Here is a 19,814-nt window from a genome sequence, read left to right as displayed (position 1 = left end):
AAAAAAGTAATTGTAGAATATATTCAGTATGAAAAACATGTCCTCTCAAGTACTTTTAAGCGTACCATTCAGCAACACTAAGTTCATTCTCATTGCTAAGCATCCTTCATATATATACATATATATATATACATATATGTATATACATATATGTATATATGTATATATATGTATATATACAGAACTGAAATTCTAAACCCATGATCCAGCTCCCTCCCTTCTCCAGCTAGTCCTGGGGAAACACTGCTCTGCTTCCTGTCTTTATGGCTTTTCTGCTCTCTTATCGAGTAGAATCACACAGTATTCTTTCTTCTGGAACTAGCTAATCTCACTGTGTGGTAGCCTATGCCAGTCGGTATCTTCCCCTTGAATTTTGAGGAATGTTTTTTGGAAGTTCAGCCATATTTGGGGCATCCGTGTATCTGTTTGTGGACACTTGGGTTCTTGCACTTCACGTTAGGTTCTGAAGTGTGCCATTGCAAAGTACTACAGGCTGGGTAGCTTAAATAGCAAAACCCCAGGAAATCCAAGGTTAAAGAGCCAGCAGTGTTAGTTTTTCCAGAGGCCATGCTCTCTGACTTGTAAGAAGTTGCATTCAAATGGGACTCTCATAGAGCCTTCGATATATGACTGTCTCCATGGCCTCTGGCTTTTATGGGGACATCAGTCTTATTGGGTTGGGTTCTGATCCTTAAGGCCTCTTTAACTTTTGTTACATCTTTAAAGGCCCTATCCTTAAGTTTAGTCACACTGAGAACAGAGCTTCAATAGGGGAACTTTAAAGCAAAATTCAGCCCGTAACACTTCTCTAAGCTCTTGAAATGCCATAGATGTGGGTGTGTACAGACCGTCCAAGCCTTCACTTTCAATTCTTTTGGGTACATACCCAATGATGGAGTTGTGTTATATGGTATTTGTATTCAGGCTCTTCAGGGCCCGCTATGTCCTGCAGTGACCCATCAGGTCACATCTATGGCATTGTCTAACTCTGTAGTGCAGTTCCGTGCTCTTGAAGAGCCCACGCTGGTTTCCTTGGAATCATCCTTGGTGTCCACCAGCTGACTGGACACCAATGACTAGATTCTTCTGGAAACCTGGTGCCATTGTTCCTTTCTGCTTCTCCTCTCAGCAACCTTGAACTCTCAGCTGCGGACCTGTCCCAGAGGGAGAAGAGGGCCATGGAAGTCATCTATTCTTAGGCCACGCTGCTTTGGCTCAGCTGTGGTTATTCTGAGGGCTGACAGTGGTGTTCCTATAAGTTCATGAGCATATCTGTGCGTGGCAGAGGAGGGACCTGAGCTGCAGAGGTGCCCCCGACTTCCAAATGCCTGAGGAAGTTTCAGACCTCCCCTGGAGAGCAATCATCATGTAGAGACACTGCTTGTAGCATCAGCCCAGTGGATGAAGGCATGGGGCTGGGGGAGCTGGTACCAGTAGAACGGGAGAGAGTGATGTGGGAGGAGATAACTGGGCTAGGTGTGCATATGAGAGTGTATATAAGGCAAGGGTGTGACTCACTGGCACAGTGTGAAAGGCTGGTGGTTGATGCGTGGGTATTGGGCATGCATGAAGGAGAGGAGGGTACGGGGGCAGTCAGAAGGAGGCGTATGTGTGGGACAGGAGGAAGAGTGCCGGGAGGGGGGTATGTGAGTATGTGAGAGTGATGGGTAGAGTGTAGGGTGTGTGTAGAATTGGGTATGTAAGTGGGGGTTGAGGTTGGGACGAAAAGACATATACAGTGTGAGCTAGGGCATTCAGGGCTTAGGGTCTATGTGTGAGTGTGGTGTTGGAAGCAAAGGTGTGGGAAGTTGTGTGTGAGTAGGTATATGGGACAGGCAGGGGCGGAGCTGTGGAGTGGGGTGCTCCAGTGTGAGCCTGTGTGGCATCTGTGAGGGGGCGATTCGTGTGAGTACGGCGTGTGTGGGAAGATTTGGGTAGAAGGACCCATTGCTCTGCTCCCCCTGGCTGCCCTGCCACAGCTGGAGGCAGGTGGGCGGAGTTGCTCCTGGGACTTGCTGAGCTGTCCCACTGTGGGGTCGCGGTGCCCAGCCAGGACGCAGGCATGACTCATCTTCACCTGCTAGGGGAATCAATTTTCTGGGCTGCTGCATCATAGGTGCGTCAGTCTGCATGACTTGTTCTTCCTAAGAACCTGGGAGGATTTCAGCTGCGACATGAAGGGGTAGGCGGGAAAGGAGCAATTGCTCTCCCTCCAGTAGCTGAGTTAGGCGAAAGGGACCAGGGCTGTCTCCCTGGTCTCTGATCTCCAGAGGAGGCGGGCGGGGCATCCCCTGCAAGAGAAGTAACTTTAGAAGGTGCATGCAGCTGCCTGAGGGAGCCCAGAAGCCCCTCCTTGAAGCCAGACAGCCGCTGCAGCAGTAACTCTTTGTGTGCTGCGGTCTGCCGCAGTCTGTGTCTTGGAGGGACGCTGGTGTTTATGAATGGTAGCCTGGGAGTGGCCTAATATCCGGCTCCTGATGTCAGTACAGTGAATGAAACCATTGCTGAGCGTAAAGCCTCTCTCCATTTGGGAAGCAGACACCTTCGGAGATTGGCTCTCCAGATGCAGTGTCTCTTGCTGACGACATCACAGGTCCCATGTGTCACAGATAAACCGTATACGTTGGGATTTCAATGAGCCAGAAATTGAGCCTGCACGTGGACAAATGCGCAGCTCTGACTCAGGGACCAACTCCTTTACCTGAAGCAGCTGTGGTCAGCCGGAGACCCCGTTCCTGCCAGGCACCCAGCAAAGGTGCTGGAGAGCCGCAGACCCAGCGCTGTGTGTCAGGCATCCACTTAGCTGGCTTCATGTTCTGCTTTTGTTGGCAGAATTCCTTGCTGAAGCTCCAAGCCCTCGAATCTGGTTTGTGCTCTGCGTTTCTGACGACCCAGGAAGAAGATGGCCAGGTGCACGGAGTTAAGGACCCAGCCCCAGCTGCCACGCAGAGTGTGCCTGCCGACAGCGTGGATTCTGCAGGTAAGAGGCAGAGTCTGGGGGGATGTCCCAAGCGGTACTCTGGAAACAGCTTAGCCTCCACCCGGTCTCCTGAGGGAAATGATGCAGCATCAAAGCCCAAGCCAAGGGGCTGGTGAGGGGGAGCATGAGGATTTAGGACTAGCTGTGAGGCAGACTTAACAGAGAGTTAGCTGAAAGCACGGATCACAACTTCTCTGTCATTTTTCTGGTTGTCCTGTGAGGAGCAGTGGTGTTCTCGTATATTACTGGATGTAGATGGTCTGTTCTCTGTTAAAACTTAGAGTGCTTTTGAGGTACGGAGAGCCAGGGGACTTTGCACTCTCCTCCGGTAGGATGATCATAAAATAGAAAATGCAGGGGTGAGTGTTCAGCTCTCGGCTCATTCTGATCACGTATCCTTGTTCTTGCTGCTTCTGTGTTTTTATTTCAAAAAGTCTCAAAATGGGTCTGATTGTGTTTGTGTGTGTGTGGGGGGGAGGGCAGGAGTTCTAGTTTTAAACGCGGGGATGGCTGATTGGCTAGACCAGAAAAGGCAAATTAATTCTCTCAGGAAGAATTAGAGAGGAAAGAAAGACCAATTTACTTGAGTAGAAACGAACCGGGGAAGCTTATCCTTTCGACAAATAGGCTAGAGGCTCACGGACAGCAACCTGGATGCTGGACTGGAAAGGGCTTAGGTGAGCTAGCTGCAGGAGAGGCCCCTAATCTCCAGGAGCTGGAGGAGGAGATTGAAAATGGCAGTTTGATTCAGAAGCACGAACGGCAGTCCTCAACACACTTCCTTTTAAGAACATCTCGTGTAGTCAAAGCAAGCCGGATGGAGAGTCATCTACCGTGTTGGAATTTATTTTGATAACAGCGGCTGTAGGAGCCGTTAAGGGTAGCTATTCCTGTTATTTGTATTCCTGTAATGTGGACACTCTCTATGCATTTTGTGATAAAAACCTTCTGAAGTGAACCGTGAAATTATACTCTTTGGCTGGAGGACCTGAGGCCTAGTGGGACACAGCTGGCGAGTGGCCAAAGACTTCCCTGTGGCCACGTGTCATTGACAAATGGTGGTCTTCTTGGCTGGTAGGTAAGCTCCCCTCCTGTATTGGTCACTGTGTCTGGGTCAAATACAGGTAGAACGGGGTAGGGGCCCAATCAGTGTCATTTAAAAAAATTTTTATTTATTTATTTTTTACATACTAATCCTAGTTCCCCCTCTATCCTCTCTTCCCTCCACCCCTACCCCTCCATCCTCTCCTTAGAGAGGGGAAGGCATCTCCTGGGAAGTCCACTGAGTCTGTCCCATCACCTTACTGAGGCAGCACCAAGACCCTCCCCCTCCCCCTTCCCCAGGCTGGGCAAAATACAGAAGTCAGTTCATGCAACTTCAATCAATGTCTTAAGTCAGATTGTTACAGTGTACCTCCTCTTCCTCAACCCTGTATTTTGTCTTTCCCAAGACAAATAGCATACATAACATGTACAGAAGTCTCAAGCAAAATTTAAATTAACCTTTGAGTTGTCTGATATTTGGTTTAGCTGTCCAAGTATATAGCATAGAGTCTTTAATATTTATTGTGCATTGGAGAGAGATGATTTTTTTTTTGGTGTTTGTATGATGATTTTTCATTTTTGGATATCAAGATTATTCTGCATTATGGGTTGACTGAATTTTTGAACAAGCCTTAAAACCCCCTTGTGAAATGTAAATAAATTCTGAACCTACTTAGGGGCTGCTGGCAGAGAGGCGCAGGCAATGCCTTCCGTGTTCAGTGGTTAGAGGCAGGAACAGACTCTGTGACAGGGCTTGTGGTTTCCATACTGGGTTTTTGTTTTGTTTGTTTATTTTTTTAAATGCAGAAAATTTGGAAATACTCAGAGCGCTGCCAGGTAGCTGGACTCTGAAAACTATAGAGAGCTAGGTGTTCTCACGGATCCCGAGAGGGTCTTCATCTAGCTGAGGAATTCTCAAGACGATCGGAATTTGTCAAACGCTTTCATGTATGCAGAGTATGGTTTGGTCCCACATACCTCCAAGTCACACGTTCACTGGAAGCCTAACATTTTGTGACTCACAGGCTCCTGTTTAGTTTGGTTTTTGCTAATTAAAATGTAATTACATACTTTTGTTTCCATTCTTTCCTTCTAGCTCCTCCCACTACCCCCTTAAATTCCTGGCCTCCTCATCTTTGTTATAACTCCCCACCCCCTCCCCCCACACTCTTTCACAGAAGTTACCTAAGACCATCCTGCATATCAGATATTTATATTGTGATTCATAACAGTAGCAAAATCACAGTTATTGAAGCAACAATGAAAATAATTTTATGGTTATAAACATATAACATGAAGAACTGTACTAAAGGGTCTCAGTGTTAGGAAGGTTGAGAACCGCTGCCTCGTATTGCTTGCATGTATATTATTTCAGGGCTGACGTTTTGGTACTGGAGACACCGATTAGGATGCTCCTCTCTCGGGGAAGGGCTACTTTTCTTGCCCTCAATATCCTAGAGTTGCCTCTAGTTCTTTGTGAGATTCCCCCCTTCCAAGTCCATAGATTGATGAGCAGTTCTTAATTGGTAGGAAGTGTCTATATGAATTTCTGGGGTTATTTTTGAATATTTTGGAACTGTACGTATGTGTGTATGTGAACCTGTGCATAAGCACACGTGTGTACATGCACATGTGTTTAAGTGTCTGGTGAAAAGAGGACCGCATAAGATCATAAATGGCCAACCGCAAGTCCATAAAAGATTATATTCACTTAAATTTAATTTTCTTAAAGTCTTACCCTCTAACCCATGCTTGGTATTAATATGAGAAGAACAAAATCTACCCAGTGATTTTTTTTTTAATAGCAATTCCTGGATATAATTTGCCACCAGTGACGACTAATGGTAAAATTCACAAATGTATATTGATGTCACTATAAAAAGTGATATCACTTTATCCTTATTAGTACATGACTTACATTATTTAAATTTCACAGCACCTATTTTGATGGTCTGAGCGAAGAGTGATAGCTCCTTGTCTGGTGGTTCAAATAGCGGTCTTTAACTTGATTGATGGGTTGTGGGCTGTAAATTCCTGCTAACTGGTCTTTAATTGATTGATGGGTTGTGGGTTGTAAAATTCCTACTCACCCAGTCAGATGCTTGAAATGGCTCCCTGTTCTGGGAAGCTAGTTTCAAACTGCACTTGCCACTAGAAGGGATTTCCTGGTGTCCTCAGGCACAATGTCTTCTCACGAGCACCATAACCACCAGCAAGATTTTTCCTCATGGAGGTTTACAGGCTTCACCTTAGACCAATGGTTCTCAACCTGTGGATTGTGACCTTTTTTTGTGTGTGGGGGAATCAAATGTCTCTTTCACAGAAGTTATCTAAGAGTATCCTGCATATCAGATATTTATATTGTGATTCATAACAGTAGCAAAATCACAGTTATTGAAGCAGCAACGAAAATAATTTTATGGTTATAAACATATAACATGAGGAACTGTACTAAAGGGTCTCAGTGTTAGGAAGGTTGAGAACCACTGCCTCAGTCAGTCTTGGAAGTCCTAGATTCGTCTTATTTTTACAAACCTTCTGTGTAACCGGATCCACTAGTTAAGTGGCTAATGTTTTAGAGAATTTCAAGGCTCCTCCGACTACACTTTGTGTTATCCATGGACCACAGCGAACTTATGTCTCAGGATTTACCTACAGTCAGGGTCATCCATCAAGATCAAGGCGAGAAAGGTATTCTTGATGGTGCATGGCCAAGGAAGGGGCATAGACGAATCTTAAGCACACACGGATCCCTAGAGCAAAGTGATGGGGGTAATTTGAGAACATTGAAAGGACTGTGAACTGTTCTTGCTGATGGAGGACTGCCTGGTTTTGGGGTAAAATGTTTCTCAAATGCCGAGGAGTCACAGTCCCAGATAATCTTGCATAGGGCATCCTCCCTGTAACTTGCAAAAAAAAGTAGTGTAAGAGAGAAACTGATATGGATTAACTCTAATTTTCCTGGTTGAAACCTTATTATCTACAGTGTAAAAGTCTTGGAGAAAGGGGCCTTATGGATGCAGCCCTCATGAATGGGGTACTTCCCATCAGAAGAGTCTGGAACGTTAGCTGGCTGGCTTTCTGTTACATTAGGGTACAGTTGAGAACCCAGCTATTTGTAGCCTGGGAGAGGCTCTCTCAATGGCTTGACATCGCTGGGGCCTTGACCTCAGACTTCCCACCTGCAGAGCTGTGGGAAAGGAATTTTCCCTTGTTTACCAGCCCCTTAGTCTCTGGGAGTTTGTCCTAGCAGCTCAGAGCGACTGAAACAGAAATCGGTAGGGTAGATGCAAAATTCACTGTAGCCAGATCAGTGCTCATCACTTAAGTAAATATTTTCACTCTGGTGTAAGCGAGTGCCTATTCTAGTGTCATGGGGTGAAAAATGGCTTGAGGGTGGTCCTTATGATGGCTTTTCATTTTGAAGCGTGCACAAGGAAATCTACAAGGGTATCAGTTTTAAAAAATGCCCTTAAAACTATGGGCACAAAACTTCTCTATTTATTTTTAACAAAATGACGGTGCCTTTGGGATTATTTTCCAAGCCATTCCTGCCCATGTGAGTCATTTTCTCAGCTGTCCTTTTTTATATCTGTGTATTGTGTAAGAACTTAAGGACACTTTGGCATGCCGTGTGGCTGAGCATAACCCTTGTTCTGTCTCTCCAAGGATGCCTGAGAGACTGGGAGTTCTAGTGACCCCTGTCCCCAGAGATAGCGGAACATCCATGGCTACAAATATTCTTTCAGTGGTATATACTTCCTTTTTCTAAGATCTTGATTTATAAGTTCTCCATTTGAGTTAAGACACTGATGTATACTATCTGTTTTCTCTGGGTGATCTATTGGTCTTGTCTTTGTCTAAGTTAAAGCAAACACTGTCTTCCATTTCTTCTTCGAGACACTGTTCTTGACCAGAGTTGCAAATTGCTTGGAATTTTCAGTGAATCGCTATATGACAGGGTTACACACCTCAGAATGCAAAATTAAACTGTAGAGATGGTGCTAGATGCTGAACAAGCTGCCCTGAACTCGGCACCGCAGCAGGGTGTCACGAAATATGTTCTTGTTGCAGGTGCAGCTTATAGTTGGATTTGTAGAACAGAAAAACATCTCAGGTGTCCCAGTAGGTGGCCTTCATCATTCATACGACTTGTTCTTTTCTCTGTCTGAGCGCCAGCTTCAGATAGGCTATGAGTGTGGGGTTAGAGAGGATCTTTATCATTCCAACCTCAGGAGCGCTTATGGTCCCCCAAATGCCTCTTAGATGCTCTATCACTTATATGGTTACATAGAACTGCATGGACTTTTGCGTGTTTATAGACACTTGCAAACCTTTCTTGAACCTTTTATATTTTATGATTAATTATTGTAATTGTTATTTTGTTTATTTGAGGCAAGGTTTCTCTGTGTAACAGTTCTGTTCTGGAACTTGCTCTGTAAAGCAGGCTGATCTCAAACTCAGAGTGCTGGGATTAAAGACATGAGCCACTACTGTCTGGCATTTTTATATGTTATATTATATATAATATATATTGTATATAAAAATATATTTTTATTTTTATGAGTATTTTGCCTGTATGTATGTATGTATGTGCACCGTGTGTGCAGTGCCTATGGAGGACAGAAGAGGGTCTTGGGTCTTCTGGAACTGGAGTTACACAGCTTGTGAGGCTGCTATGTTGGTGTTAGGAACTGAACTTGGGTCCTCTGTAAGAACAGCAAGTGCTCTTAACCACTGAACCACCTCTCGAAGCCGAGCCTTTGATCTTCTCAGATGGTACCACCAGCTGCTTGAAGCTAAAAAGATGGCCACTGCTGTGAAAAGTAGCACTAATTCATTTGTCTTCAGCTGACCTTTCAGCTGGGCTCTATGTCGTATGGCCTGTGTTGGACACATTTTGGCAACACTGGAGATGGATTTGCCGGTCACAACTGGGGTGGGTGGATGTATTCCTGGCTTCAGGCCAGGGATTCCTGCTAAGTAGTCTATAATGCCCTCCCTGACAGAGAACTGCCAGCTCCCCATGGCCAAGGCTCAGGCTTAGAAGCGTGCCATAGAGAATTTGAGTGAATAGCAGCAACAAGGACTACCCGTGGTCTCTTTGCTTGCTTCCAATGGGTGAATGGATTTTTTCTATCTTATCCTCTCAATAACCAAGTGAGGCTGGTTTCATCATAAAGAGGAGGAGATAACTATGGAGAGGCAGTGCATCTTGCTGCAGGTGCCACAGGTGGGGATTGGGAACAAAGAGGACAGGTTGGGACAGCTCTTCTCCACTAGCATTTGCCAGCTAAGCTCTTATATTTCAAATGTTCTCGATCTTGAAATTAAGTTGGTAGCCTGTGTGCACTTCCTATAACTGCTTTGTTTTGAAACTGACCGCTTAAATCTATTCTTGGGCGGAAGCGTCAAGACCCAGATTTGTCTATTTTAGTTCTTTGTCCCCACAATCATTTTAGCGTCTCTGATCGGAGCTGCCCGCAGGCACTTCCTTGTGGCTTTCTTGAGTGTGCTGTTTGATTCCTGCTGGATTAAGTTATAATGTTATGCATGAATATGAACACAGGTAGTTTAATTCTGCCAAATGTTATCATCATGGGTGTGGGACAGGACGGAATGAACAGGGGACCCTGTCCTCAATTCTCATAACAGCATGAAAAGCTACAATGGTATCAGTTAAAAAAAATAAACTAATGCCTTTTAAACTATGGACATAAAACTTTTATTTTAACAAAATGATACCTTTAGGATCGTTTTCCAAGCCATTCTTGCCGGTATAGGTCACTGTCTCCAGGCGTCCTGTCATAGCTGTGTATTCTGTGAGAACTCAGAGTCTGCTTCCCATCAAGCTAATAACTCACTGCTTATTACATGTTGAGAGCAGATGGGTCAGTTCCCTCCAGCTCCATCACCCACTGGCCCATACTGCGAATCATCTGCCATTGTGGTGCCTCCCATGGTTTGAGACCTTGACCTGAGGCTATTTGGTGTTTCAGTCATTGAAAATGCTCCTTAGCTGTGGCTGGAGAGATAGCTCAGCAGTTAAGAGCACGGACTGCTCTCCCGCAGGATCCTGGTTCAATTCCGAGTACCCATATGGTGGCTCACAACTCCAGTTTTAGGGGATTCCATGCCTTTTCCTGGCCTCCTTGGGCACCAAAAACATATGTGGCATCCATTAAGTAAGACAGCCATACACATATTTAAAAAAAAAAAAAACAGCACCTACAAACTCACACTTACGACTACATTTTTAGACGCCGTTTTAAAAATGTAAAATAAGATTAATTTAGGATTTGTTTGCAAGCATTGGTACTGACATGTCTGTCAAAAAGATATTAATTCAACTTTGCCCTTTGCTACATATGTCAAGAGAGTTTGCATTCATCGCAAAACATGACCCACTTATTTGGTTTTGTTTTTAAATAACCTGGGTATGAAATTTAGGCCACAACCTTCTCGAAAGGCCAGATGTGTTTGTTGTATTACTTATTGTTCAGCTTTGTTCTGAAATAATAGCCCCGAGTAACCTCTTCATGAACTCGTTTGGTGACCTTGGACAGCCTTTTTAATCTTCCGTGCCTCAGTTTCCTTTTCTTTAAAATAGCAGAAGAGGCGCTATTGAGTTTTGTTGTAAAGTTACATAGAGTAATACATGTGAAACACTCCATATATCAATCATGGTGAATATTCAAGAAATGTTAGCTATTATTTTTAACTTTTAAGCTAAATTAATTTGGGGTGTGTGTGTGTGTGTGTGTGTGTGTGTGCATACATGTCTTTATGAACTTGTGGAGGTCAGAGGGGAACTTTTCAGGAATAAGTTCTCTTTCAATGTAGTTCCTGGGGGACTGGATTCAGGCTTTTAGACTTAGCAACACATGCCTTTGCCCACAAAGCTTTCTCTATAGCCTAGCTATCATTATTTAACAGGTGGGCATTCTCGCCCAACTCAGAATTTATTTTCGTGAGTTCCACCTCATGATGATTGCCTTTGTCTTTAAATACCGACTGTCTCATCAGTTCGAAGATTTCCAGGGTGTGGGAGCAATGTTCCCAGTTCCTTTTGCAGGTCTCCTCGAGAGTCTTGAGTGATTGACATCTTACTAGTTTCCTGAAGCAGAGACTGTCTATAACGGCAATCATCTATGGAGCAGATGGCTGGATAATCACCACTATTAAAGTCGAAACTACATTTGCTGCAATAAAATCTAGCCTGCGCTCTGCCCATGACGTCACCCGGCTCTATGAGTTCTGCTAATTTCCCCCCTGGGATTTTATAATGATCTTCTTAGCGTTCAAAGAAGGCAGTGTTACCTTGACCTTTTGCTCACCAAAGGAAGCGTTTCAGAATGTATAGTCGGCCATGTCCCTGTCTTAGGTCGTTTCTACCGCCACCCTTTAGAAGGGAAAAGAACGTGAGTCCTATAACCCAAATTGGCAGATAGTTCTTTAACCTTCTAGCCCAACCCAGAATTCCTTTCATCTGCTCTGCTGCTCCTGGCCACCTTGGCATGGAGATACCTTCCTCTGTCCTCATTGGTCTCTTAACCAAGTAAGTCCGCCTGCTTCTGCAGCAGCCGTTAGATTGGGGTGACTCTAGGTTTACCCCGTTCTCTCTCCTGCCTCCCCGCCGCCCCGTTAGCCCCTTTAGAAGCTCCGGTACTGCATGCTTACAGTGAAAGCCAACAAAATCCACCAGATATTTTGGGTTGGTGTCCTAGTTTGCTTTCGGGTGCTGTGATAAAATGCTGACCAGAAACTACCCTGGGGAGAGAAAGGTTGATTTCACCTTAGGCTTTTACAGCCGGTCATAGGGGAAGCCAGGGCAGGAGCCCAGAATTGAAGCAGGGGGTGTGCAAGAGCATTGCTCTCCAGATGCTGCTGTCTGGCTTGATTTTCCAACATCATGTTCAGCTACTTCTCTTATACAACTCAGCCACGCCTGCCTGGGGTTGGTGGGCTGGGCCCTCCTCCATCAGTTATCAATGAAAATGCCTCACAGATGTATCTGTAGGCCATTTTCACCTGGACCAATAAATACATCAGTTAAAGTTCTCCCTTCCCAAGTGACTTTAGGTTGCTGTCAAGTTGACAGATGAAGGTAACTGTGAACGTTGGGTCTGCCCCCTCCCCCATATGGTCTGTTCTGAGACCACCAGGGCCAGAACTCTTAGGCTTGGAAATCACCAAGATCGTGGACACACTTTAGGCTCCTTTCACTCCCCAAACCAGCCAAGACTGGTATTTGGCCCTTGGACTGTATCTGAATGTTACCTGTGAGCCCACCACAGTGGCAAACCCAAGAGTGAAATCAATGAGTCTGCAAGCCCTCAGCTTATGGACTGTTCTGCCAGATCTGAGCGAGCCCTCTCAGGCTTTTGCGGAGATTTATTTAGCGTTCGAGTTGATTTTAAAAATCCACATTAGGAAGATATATTTTTGAATCCGGCTGACTCACTGTAACGTAACAGCTGCTTCTGCTTGAGGTTGCAGCCAGATCAGAAGTAGTCTCCTGGTCTCCATCTCCTGGAGGTAATTATTTCTCTGCTCTGTCTTCCCTGCTGGGCAGTGAGTGGGCTGCCAGAGACACTTCAGCTTGCAGCGACAGAAATGTGTCATCCTCTGCTTGAGGAACGGGTAGAAGCCCGCCCCTCCTGCACTGCCCCCCAGATGGGTCAGCCTAGCTCTACACCTTCCCTACTGAACTGAAAACTAGTCTCACACGACTGCCTGCGTGCAAAACTCCCAGAACAAGTGTTAGGACATAGTGAGTCACTCCACAAACACTCAGTGTTCTTCCTTGAGAGTAAGCGCTAACAGGAGGTCCAAGATGTTGAGATGATGTTGATTGATAAGCTGTTGATTGACAGCTCTCACAATGTACCCCATAGATGTTCCTAGGAGGGTCTCAGAATAATATTTACCTTCCTTATTTTATAATAACTATTAAAATAACAGTTTTCAGGGAGATCACATATCAGATTTATATGCCTTATCCTAATGTCTCACTAAGGATGCATGGACAAACTTTGGGTTTGTTCTGGAGATTGTTAGCACTGAGCCCAGGGCTTATGCTAGTCCAGTGCCTGGCCCTCAAGCACATTCCTAGCCCAGCACTGGGAAGTTTAAGATGAATTTATTTTACTGTTGATTAGTTTAATAGGTATGGGTAGCCATTCAGATGAACGACTTCTTTGACATAATTCTCCCGATTAAATTGAAGATTTAAAAACTAAGTTGTAATCGTATCCACACACACATACCATATAAAACATAGGTTGCATGGATATGCTAGAAGTTTATTAGGATGTGACTTAATGTCATCCTCTCTTAGCCTTGTGAGGAAGGCATCATTAGCCTCCTCATTCAGTAGGTGAAGAAACCAAATTTTAAAATTTCTTTTTTGGGTCGAAGAGTCAAAGTGCTTGCCGCCAAGCCTGGCCACATGAGCTTGACCCCCAGGACTCACATTATGGAAAGAGAAAACCAGCTTTGGAAATTTATACTCTGACTCTTGCATGCCACACACATGGGGGCCACACACACACTCACACTCAGTCACACACACACGCATGCGCGAGCGCGCGCAACACACACACACACACACACACACACAATATGTTAAAAACTTCTTTGTAGTCTGTTTCTGTTAACTGGTGAAAGACCTAGGAGTCACACTAACAATGTCTGCTCTGTTGTACCTACTGTCACCCCTCTAGAAGAGGCGGGACCAGCGGGGATGGAGACCATCAATGAGGTGAACTTAAGTCTTTGGCAGTAACCAACTTTATTCAGGGCCTCAGACAGTTTATACTCTGAGGGTTAAGAAAGGCCACATAAGTAAAGTTTTCATGACTTCAAGTTGTGTACAATCAGCAAGATAAGTCCCACGTGGCAAAAGCATGTTTTCCCGCAGAGGCACATGAAGGATGGTTTAAACATTCAGTTGAATAACAGCAACAATCAATAATGAGGAATCTGAAGTGAGCTCCCTTCTGTCCACCAGTGGGAGGAGCATGGAAACACATTTCAAGAACAATGCCATGTTTCGAAGGAACTGGGGTTTGCAAGACTCTTGTCTGTCTGTGGCTCGTTCTCATAAGCACTTAGGGTTCCCACAGGACTTCATTGCTGGGTTGTTCGGACAGGCTAAGTTGTCTTCCCCTTCATCTTCTAGGAACCCCGTGCCTCATGTTTTACGTTAACTTGGGTTTTTTTTTTTCTAAAGTTTAAGGTACATTTGTATTAGAGGTTTTGGAAATTTCAAAGAAGAATTTCTGGTTGTATGAGCGCTTAGCATGAGGTCCATCCTTTGACCATTTGTCAGTGGGGTTCCAGCATTGCTGGCTGGTAGAGCAGATCTCGTCTGTATGTCTTTCCACAGCTCCGCATGACTGATACAAGGAAGCAGAAGGAAGCCACAAAACTGGCAGAATCCCCCCCCCCCCCCCCCCACACACACAGTATAGACTTACCAGACTCATGGCTCCTGGCACCTTCCTCTCCACCATGACATTTCCCTGGCAAGCTCCCTCTTCCTTTGGAAGAAACAAACATTCTGTCCTCAGGATCCTTGAAAAGCCACCAAGTTCAAGGTGGCCACACACTTCTCCCTGTGGGGTTGGAAGAGGCTGCCAGCTCTGTTCCCAGATGGCAGCTCTGCCATGGTCTGTTTTGAGCAGAGAGCTCAGTGAATCTATCTACACAAGTATACATGCAGATAAACTTGCCAACTGATTTAATTAAACTTGTTCTCAATTATAGTGGCATTTCAGTTATATTTTAATAAATAAAACTTGCCTGAAGATCTGAGAATAAAACAGCCCCAATTGTCACCCTTACAGACCAGGTATTGGTATACACACCTTTACTCCTAGTAACCACACTAGTTTGCTGTAGAAACCTGGTTTTTAATCACAGTGGTGCACGCCTTTAATCCCAGCCCTAACAGCTCTGGACACACAGTCTCATTCTGAGATTCCTAGAGGCAGGATCACCATTTCAGACTTAGGCTGAGGTAAAATCCAGTGACGGGCTGCTTTGCTTTTCAGATCTTCGGGTTGAACCCCAATCTCTCTCTTTGAGTTTTACTAATTGTGCTTCACTCAATTCAAATGGTAATGTTGGACAAGAACTAAGGCTCTACCACATCACCAGTATTATTATCTTTCTAGATTGTGGTCTTTATATATGTGTGTGTGTACAATACAAATACCACATATATAATTATACACACATATACATATATACATACATTCACATCACACACAATCACACACTCATACACACACACATATAAATGGGTTTTATAGTGTGTGGTCTAGCTAATCCAACAATGGCTGTCTACCAATGGAATGTCCAAGAATCCATTCGTTCTTCAGTGCATATGGCTGGATGTCTCAGCTGGTCTTTACTATATTCCAGAATCCTGAAGAAGTAGGCTCTAAAGCTAGTGAAGGAATGGATTTGCAAGCGAAAATGAGAACAATTAGTCAAAGGGAGGACGCTTCCTTCTGCCAGATCCTTTATATAGGCTGCCAGCAGAAGGTATGACCCAAAGTAGTGTGTCTTCCCCTCTTAATAGGTCTGGATTAAGGTATGTATTCCCACCTCAAATGATTAAATTAAAAAAAAAAAAAACCTGCTCTGGGTATGGTGGCCCACACCTCTAATCCCAGCACTTAGGAGGCAGAGGGAGGTGGCTCTCTGAGCTTGAGGCTGGCCTCAAGTGTTTTAGTGACCCGTCTACCTCTCATCTCCCTGTTAGCACAGGGGAAACTGACATCTGGACTGGAAGTGGGGGAACTGAACAGCTACCTTAGGGAAGGGGGAGAAGTCCACACGGAGAATCAGGGCCTAGAGCTGGCCCGCTGTGGGGAGGCAGTGCAGCAGCTTTTGTTTGTAGTTTTGGTTTATGAAATAGAGTGTTACATAAATATTTTAAAAGCAGAACAAAGTCATTCCTAACTCTGCATTTTGGAGTTACAAAGTAACCTCTGTTTTTTCTCTTAGCCTGCCTGCCTTCTTTCTTTCCTCCCTCCTTCCCTCCCTCCCTCCTTCCCCCCTCCCTTTTTCCCTCCCTCCCTCCTTCCTACCCTCCCTCCTTCCCGCCCTTCCTCCTTCCCATTCTTGTCCTCCTCCTCTTCTTCTCCTTGTTTTTAGATTTTATTTTAATGTGCATATCTGTGTGTGTGCAGATAATGCCGTCCACATATGTGTGAGATTAGAGAATAGCTTGTTGGCGTTGGTTTTCTTCTTCAATCATGTGGGTCCCAGTGATTGAACACAGCTTATTCAGGCTTGGTGTTTATCCACTCATCCATCTCGCTGGCCCAGGGGCATTGCTACTGTGTTCTGAACTCTGTGGTTTCTGTTGGGCAAATTCTGTGCATCGTGCATGTTGGTTAAGTCCTCATTTTAGAGACTGACTCCTCATTCCTCTTTCTCTTTTTCCTTCCTCTCTTCCTACTTCCTCCCCTCCACTCCTGTTCTGACACATAATTCTGTTAGCCCTCCTTTTCCTCACAATATATCTTTGGCCAAATTCTATCTTATTCACTCAGCTCCTTTCAGTGTCCCCTCCGACTCATGCGAATGATAGGAAATGAGATCTTTGCACCGTGCTCGCTTGAATAACCCATTCTGAAATAGTCTTCCCACATCCTTGTTGGTGGCCTTGTACTATTTTCTATCCATCTCTTGTGAAAAAAAAACCCAGTGTTTTAAAAGATTTTTATAGCTCCAGAATGGAGCCATGGCAGATACACGCTGTTATCACTGATGTTATGATCTTTCTTTAGGAACGTGACAGCCTAAGGCTCTCTGTCACTTTTGTCTCCATCTCTCGTCTTGTTTCCCCAGACCCCATGGCAACTCATAAAGATGCGCAGAGTGACGCCGATGGTCCACCAGAAGACCTCCAGTCGACAGGCACCAGCAGGCTACTCTATCATATCACCGACGGTGATAACCCGCTGCTGTCACCGCGGTGCTCCATCTTTAGCCAAAGTCAGAGGTTCAACCTGGACCCTGAGTCAGCCCCGTCTCCACCCAGCAGCCAGCAGTTTATGATGTAAGAAAGCCCACTTTAACTGTCTTCATTGCATGTAGTTTTCCAAAGACATTCATAAGACTCAGTGAGACTCGGCCCCAAAATAGGGCATATGTGCCCATGGAATACAGCCGTGAGACCCTGTGATAAAGCAGGGTTCTCCCTCTTCAGTTGGGAATACCATCTCTGTACTGACATAGGTTTCAGGAAGAAAAGGCTATGAGATACCTGTGGATGTTTTGGGTAGATTGAGAAGTGTGTGTCTATACAAACATCTAGAGTGTTTTCTTTCTTTCTTTCTTTCTTTCTTTCTTTCTTTCTTTCTTTTGTTTTTGTTTGTTTTTTGAGACAGGATTTCTCTAGTTTTGGTGCCTGTCCTGGAACTAGGTCTTGTAGACCAGGCTGGCCTTGAACTCATAGAGATCTGCCTGCCTCTGCCTCCCGGGTGATGGGATTAAAGACATGCACCACCACCGCCCAGCTCTAGAGTGTCATTCTTAAGTAGCCCAGTGTGTTTTCCACATCCAGCAGTGGATGGAGTGTAGATTAGAAAGTTCCCCCTTCAGCTCCTTGTTAGGTTCTAGAAAAGTATCCTCCCCAGATTGAATGGGCAACTAGATATAGCAATATGTCATATGATATAGATATATGTCAGATCTGCCCCCACCTTACACCGGTCTTTTATCAGTTATAGTAAGATGTGGTTCCTGGACCCAGCTCACTTTGGTCATTCATCAGTTTCTTCCTATATGTCAGATGTGACACCCACATTGGTCATTTTAACAGCATCTCCCTGTGCACCAGAAGTGGGGTCCACACACACTTGGCAATGGTCCTTTGCATTTGAGATTGGAGTAAGTTCTAGGAACTATTTTTAGCTTGCATAAATACTTTTGCTGTGTAATTAAAAGGGAGACTCCCTTGGCTAAAGTTTACTCTCTTTCAAGGTCCCTAATTTTTCCTCCAAAATGTCTACTATTCGTAAGTTTATCCCATCTGGGCCCCCATAGGATGGATCATGTATGATGGCCCTGAGGGACTGAATGAGCCATTATAGTTGCATGGGAATTGTGTGTCATGTGAGACCCTGAAAATATTTCCTGGAGTGAGGGTTGTTCCTTTTGACACATTTGAAAAGGTTTCTTCTTAAGTCAGGATAGTTAGTTAACCACACATTTAAATCTTGTTTGAAAATGCCATTAGGTGCGACTTGTACAAGCTGTTGAAGAGGAGCCTCAGCTGGGCTGTCTGAGTCCCAAGTTAACCTTAACTATGCTTTGAGAAATGTATTTCATCTGCTGATATTTTGACATTTGTGTATATGAAAAGTCCCCAAGGATACTGGCCCACAATGAAGTGCTGTGGTCAGAGGTCACAAGGGATGAGTGGGAGCTCCTGGTAGACGAGTCACAGAAGGAGCTGCTCTCGGGAATTCTCTCATCTCCTGGCTTCAAAGGTTAGGCAGCAACGTTCACCGAAGCCCCCTGCTGGAAATATTCTTTGTCTGTCTGTAACCATGCAGGCCACGAAGCTCTTCTCGGTGCAGTGGTGGGGATGGCAAGGAGCCCCAGACCATTACACAGCTCACGAAGCAGATCCAGAGCCTCAAGAGGAAGATTCGGAAGTTTGAGGAAAAATTTGAGCAAGAGAAGAAGTATCGGGTAAGTACTGCAGGGTTTAACGAAAGCATAGATCGTGTCAGACAAGTGTGTGTGTTTTCTTGGGTCTTCATCCCTTGGTTTTGGCTTCTACTCATTGCTGGGGGACAGCTCTGTACCCACTGGCCACCCGTCCCCCTACCCCATCATTAGCTAAGCTTAATGGCTAGTCTGTCTCTTTCTCACATGTAGGAAACTGACCTCTGCTCCATACATCCAACGCACTACAACTCTTACTTTTAAACCTTTTGATTATTCATTTCCCCAGTCTTTCTGAGCATCCTTATCGACACTAGGTTTTTCTGGATCAAAAATTTCGAAAGCTTCTGAGTGTTGAACTTTACCTGTGTGTTGATAAGGACTTAAGGACCCAACATGCAGAAACTCCTTAATTTCAGAACATAATGATGGCAGGCACAATTTTTTTTGTGCATCTTCTTTTTTTTTTCCTTTTTTTTTTCCATGAAAGAATGCCCTACCCTGATGGATGAGTGATCACTTCTCAGGTGACACCTGCTCAGGTCAGTCGTGAGAACAAGCAGACTCCTCTTTTCCCAGCAGGCCCCGGTCCTTCTGCTGGGTTGGCAGAGTTGCCAGCACAGCTTTGTCTTTTCTCACACATGAAACCATCGAGCTGCAGATCAGGGTCAACTTGACAAGTGCTGCTTATATTTATTTTCTCTCTTGGTGACCATGGAGTGGAGAAAATTCAGATCCACAGAGACTTGCACAAAGCTAGTGGGTCTCTGGCAGGCAGCCCAGAGCCGCTGGTTATTAGAGTAAAATAGAGTAGAGAAAAATCTCTCAGACATCTTGAAATGTTTAAAGGCCCAATAAGCTCTCGGTACAGACACAGTTGGAAGGTTCCTGTGAGTTTGTGATAAGTTCTGGGGGACAGTGGTGATTGGGTGATATTCTTCCTTTCCCTTCCTGTCCTGCATGGCTGTGGCTTCTCAGAGAGTAGAGTTTTAAGAAGTGGAGAAATGCAATCGGAATGACTTTCAAGACTGTCTATGGATGTTACAGATGCTTCTCTTCATTCGGCAGTCATGGCTTCTCTCTGTCCATGTGAAGG

The 19,814-nt window shown here is 44.9% G+C and overlaps 1 protein-coding gene across 5 annotated transcripts in view; it reads left to right on the top strand.

Moving 5' to 3' along the window:
• Positions 1–19,814, top strand: part of Fam13c (family with sequence similarity 13 member C) — a 98,338-nt gene that overhangs the window by 59,952 nt on the left and 18,572 nt on the right. For all 5 annotated transcript variants that reach the window (XM_041655673.1, XM_041655670.1, XM_041655669.1 and 2 more), the window contains 3 exons: positions 2,833–2,980; positions 16,892–17,102; positions 18,604–18,742. In XM_041655673.1, the coding sequence (XP_041511607.1) occupies positions 2,833–2,980; positions 16,892–17,102; positions 18,604–18,742 (498 nt within the window). The remainder of the gene's footprint in view (positions 1–2,832; positions 2,981–16,891; positions 17,103–18,603; positions 18,743–19,814) is intronic.

Source organism: Microtus oregoni, unplaced genomic scaffold (assembly GCF_018167655.1).
Source record: "Microtus oregoni isolate MIOR12 unplaced genomic scaffold, Mior012 000007F_ref0000211, whole genome shotgun sequence".
In the NCBI taxonomy this organism is placed as follows: domain Eukaryota; kingdom Metazoa; phylum Chordata; class Mammalia; order Rodentia; family Cricetidae; genus Microtus; species Microtus oregoni.
This window is presented reverse-complemented; position numbering and strand designations above follow the sequence as displayed.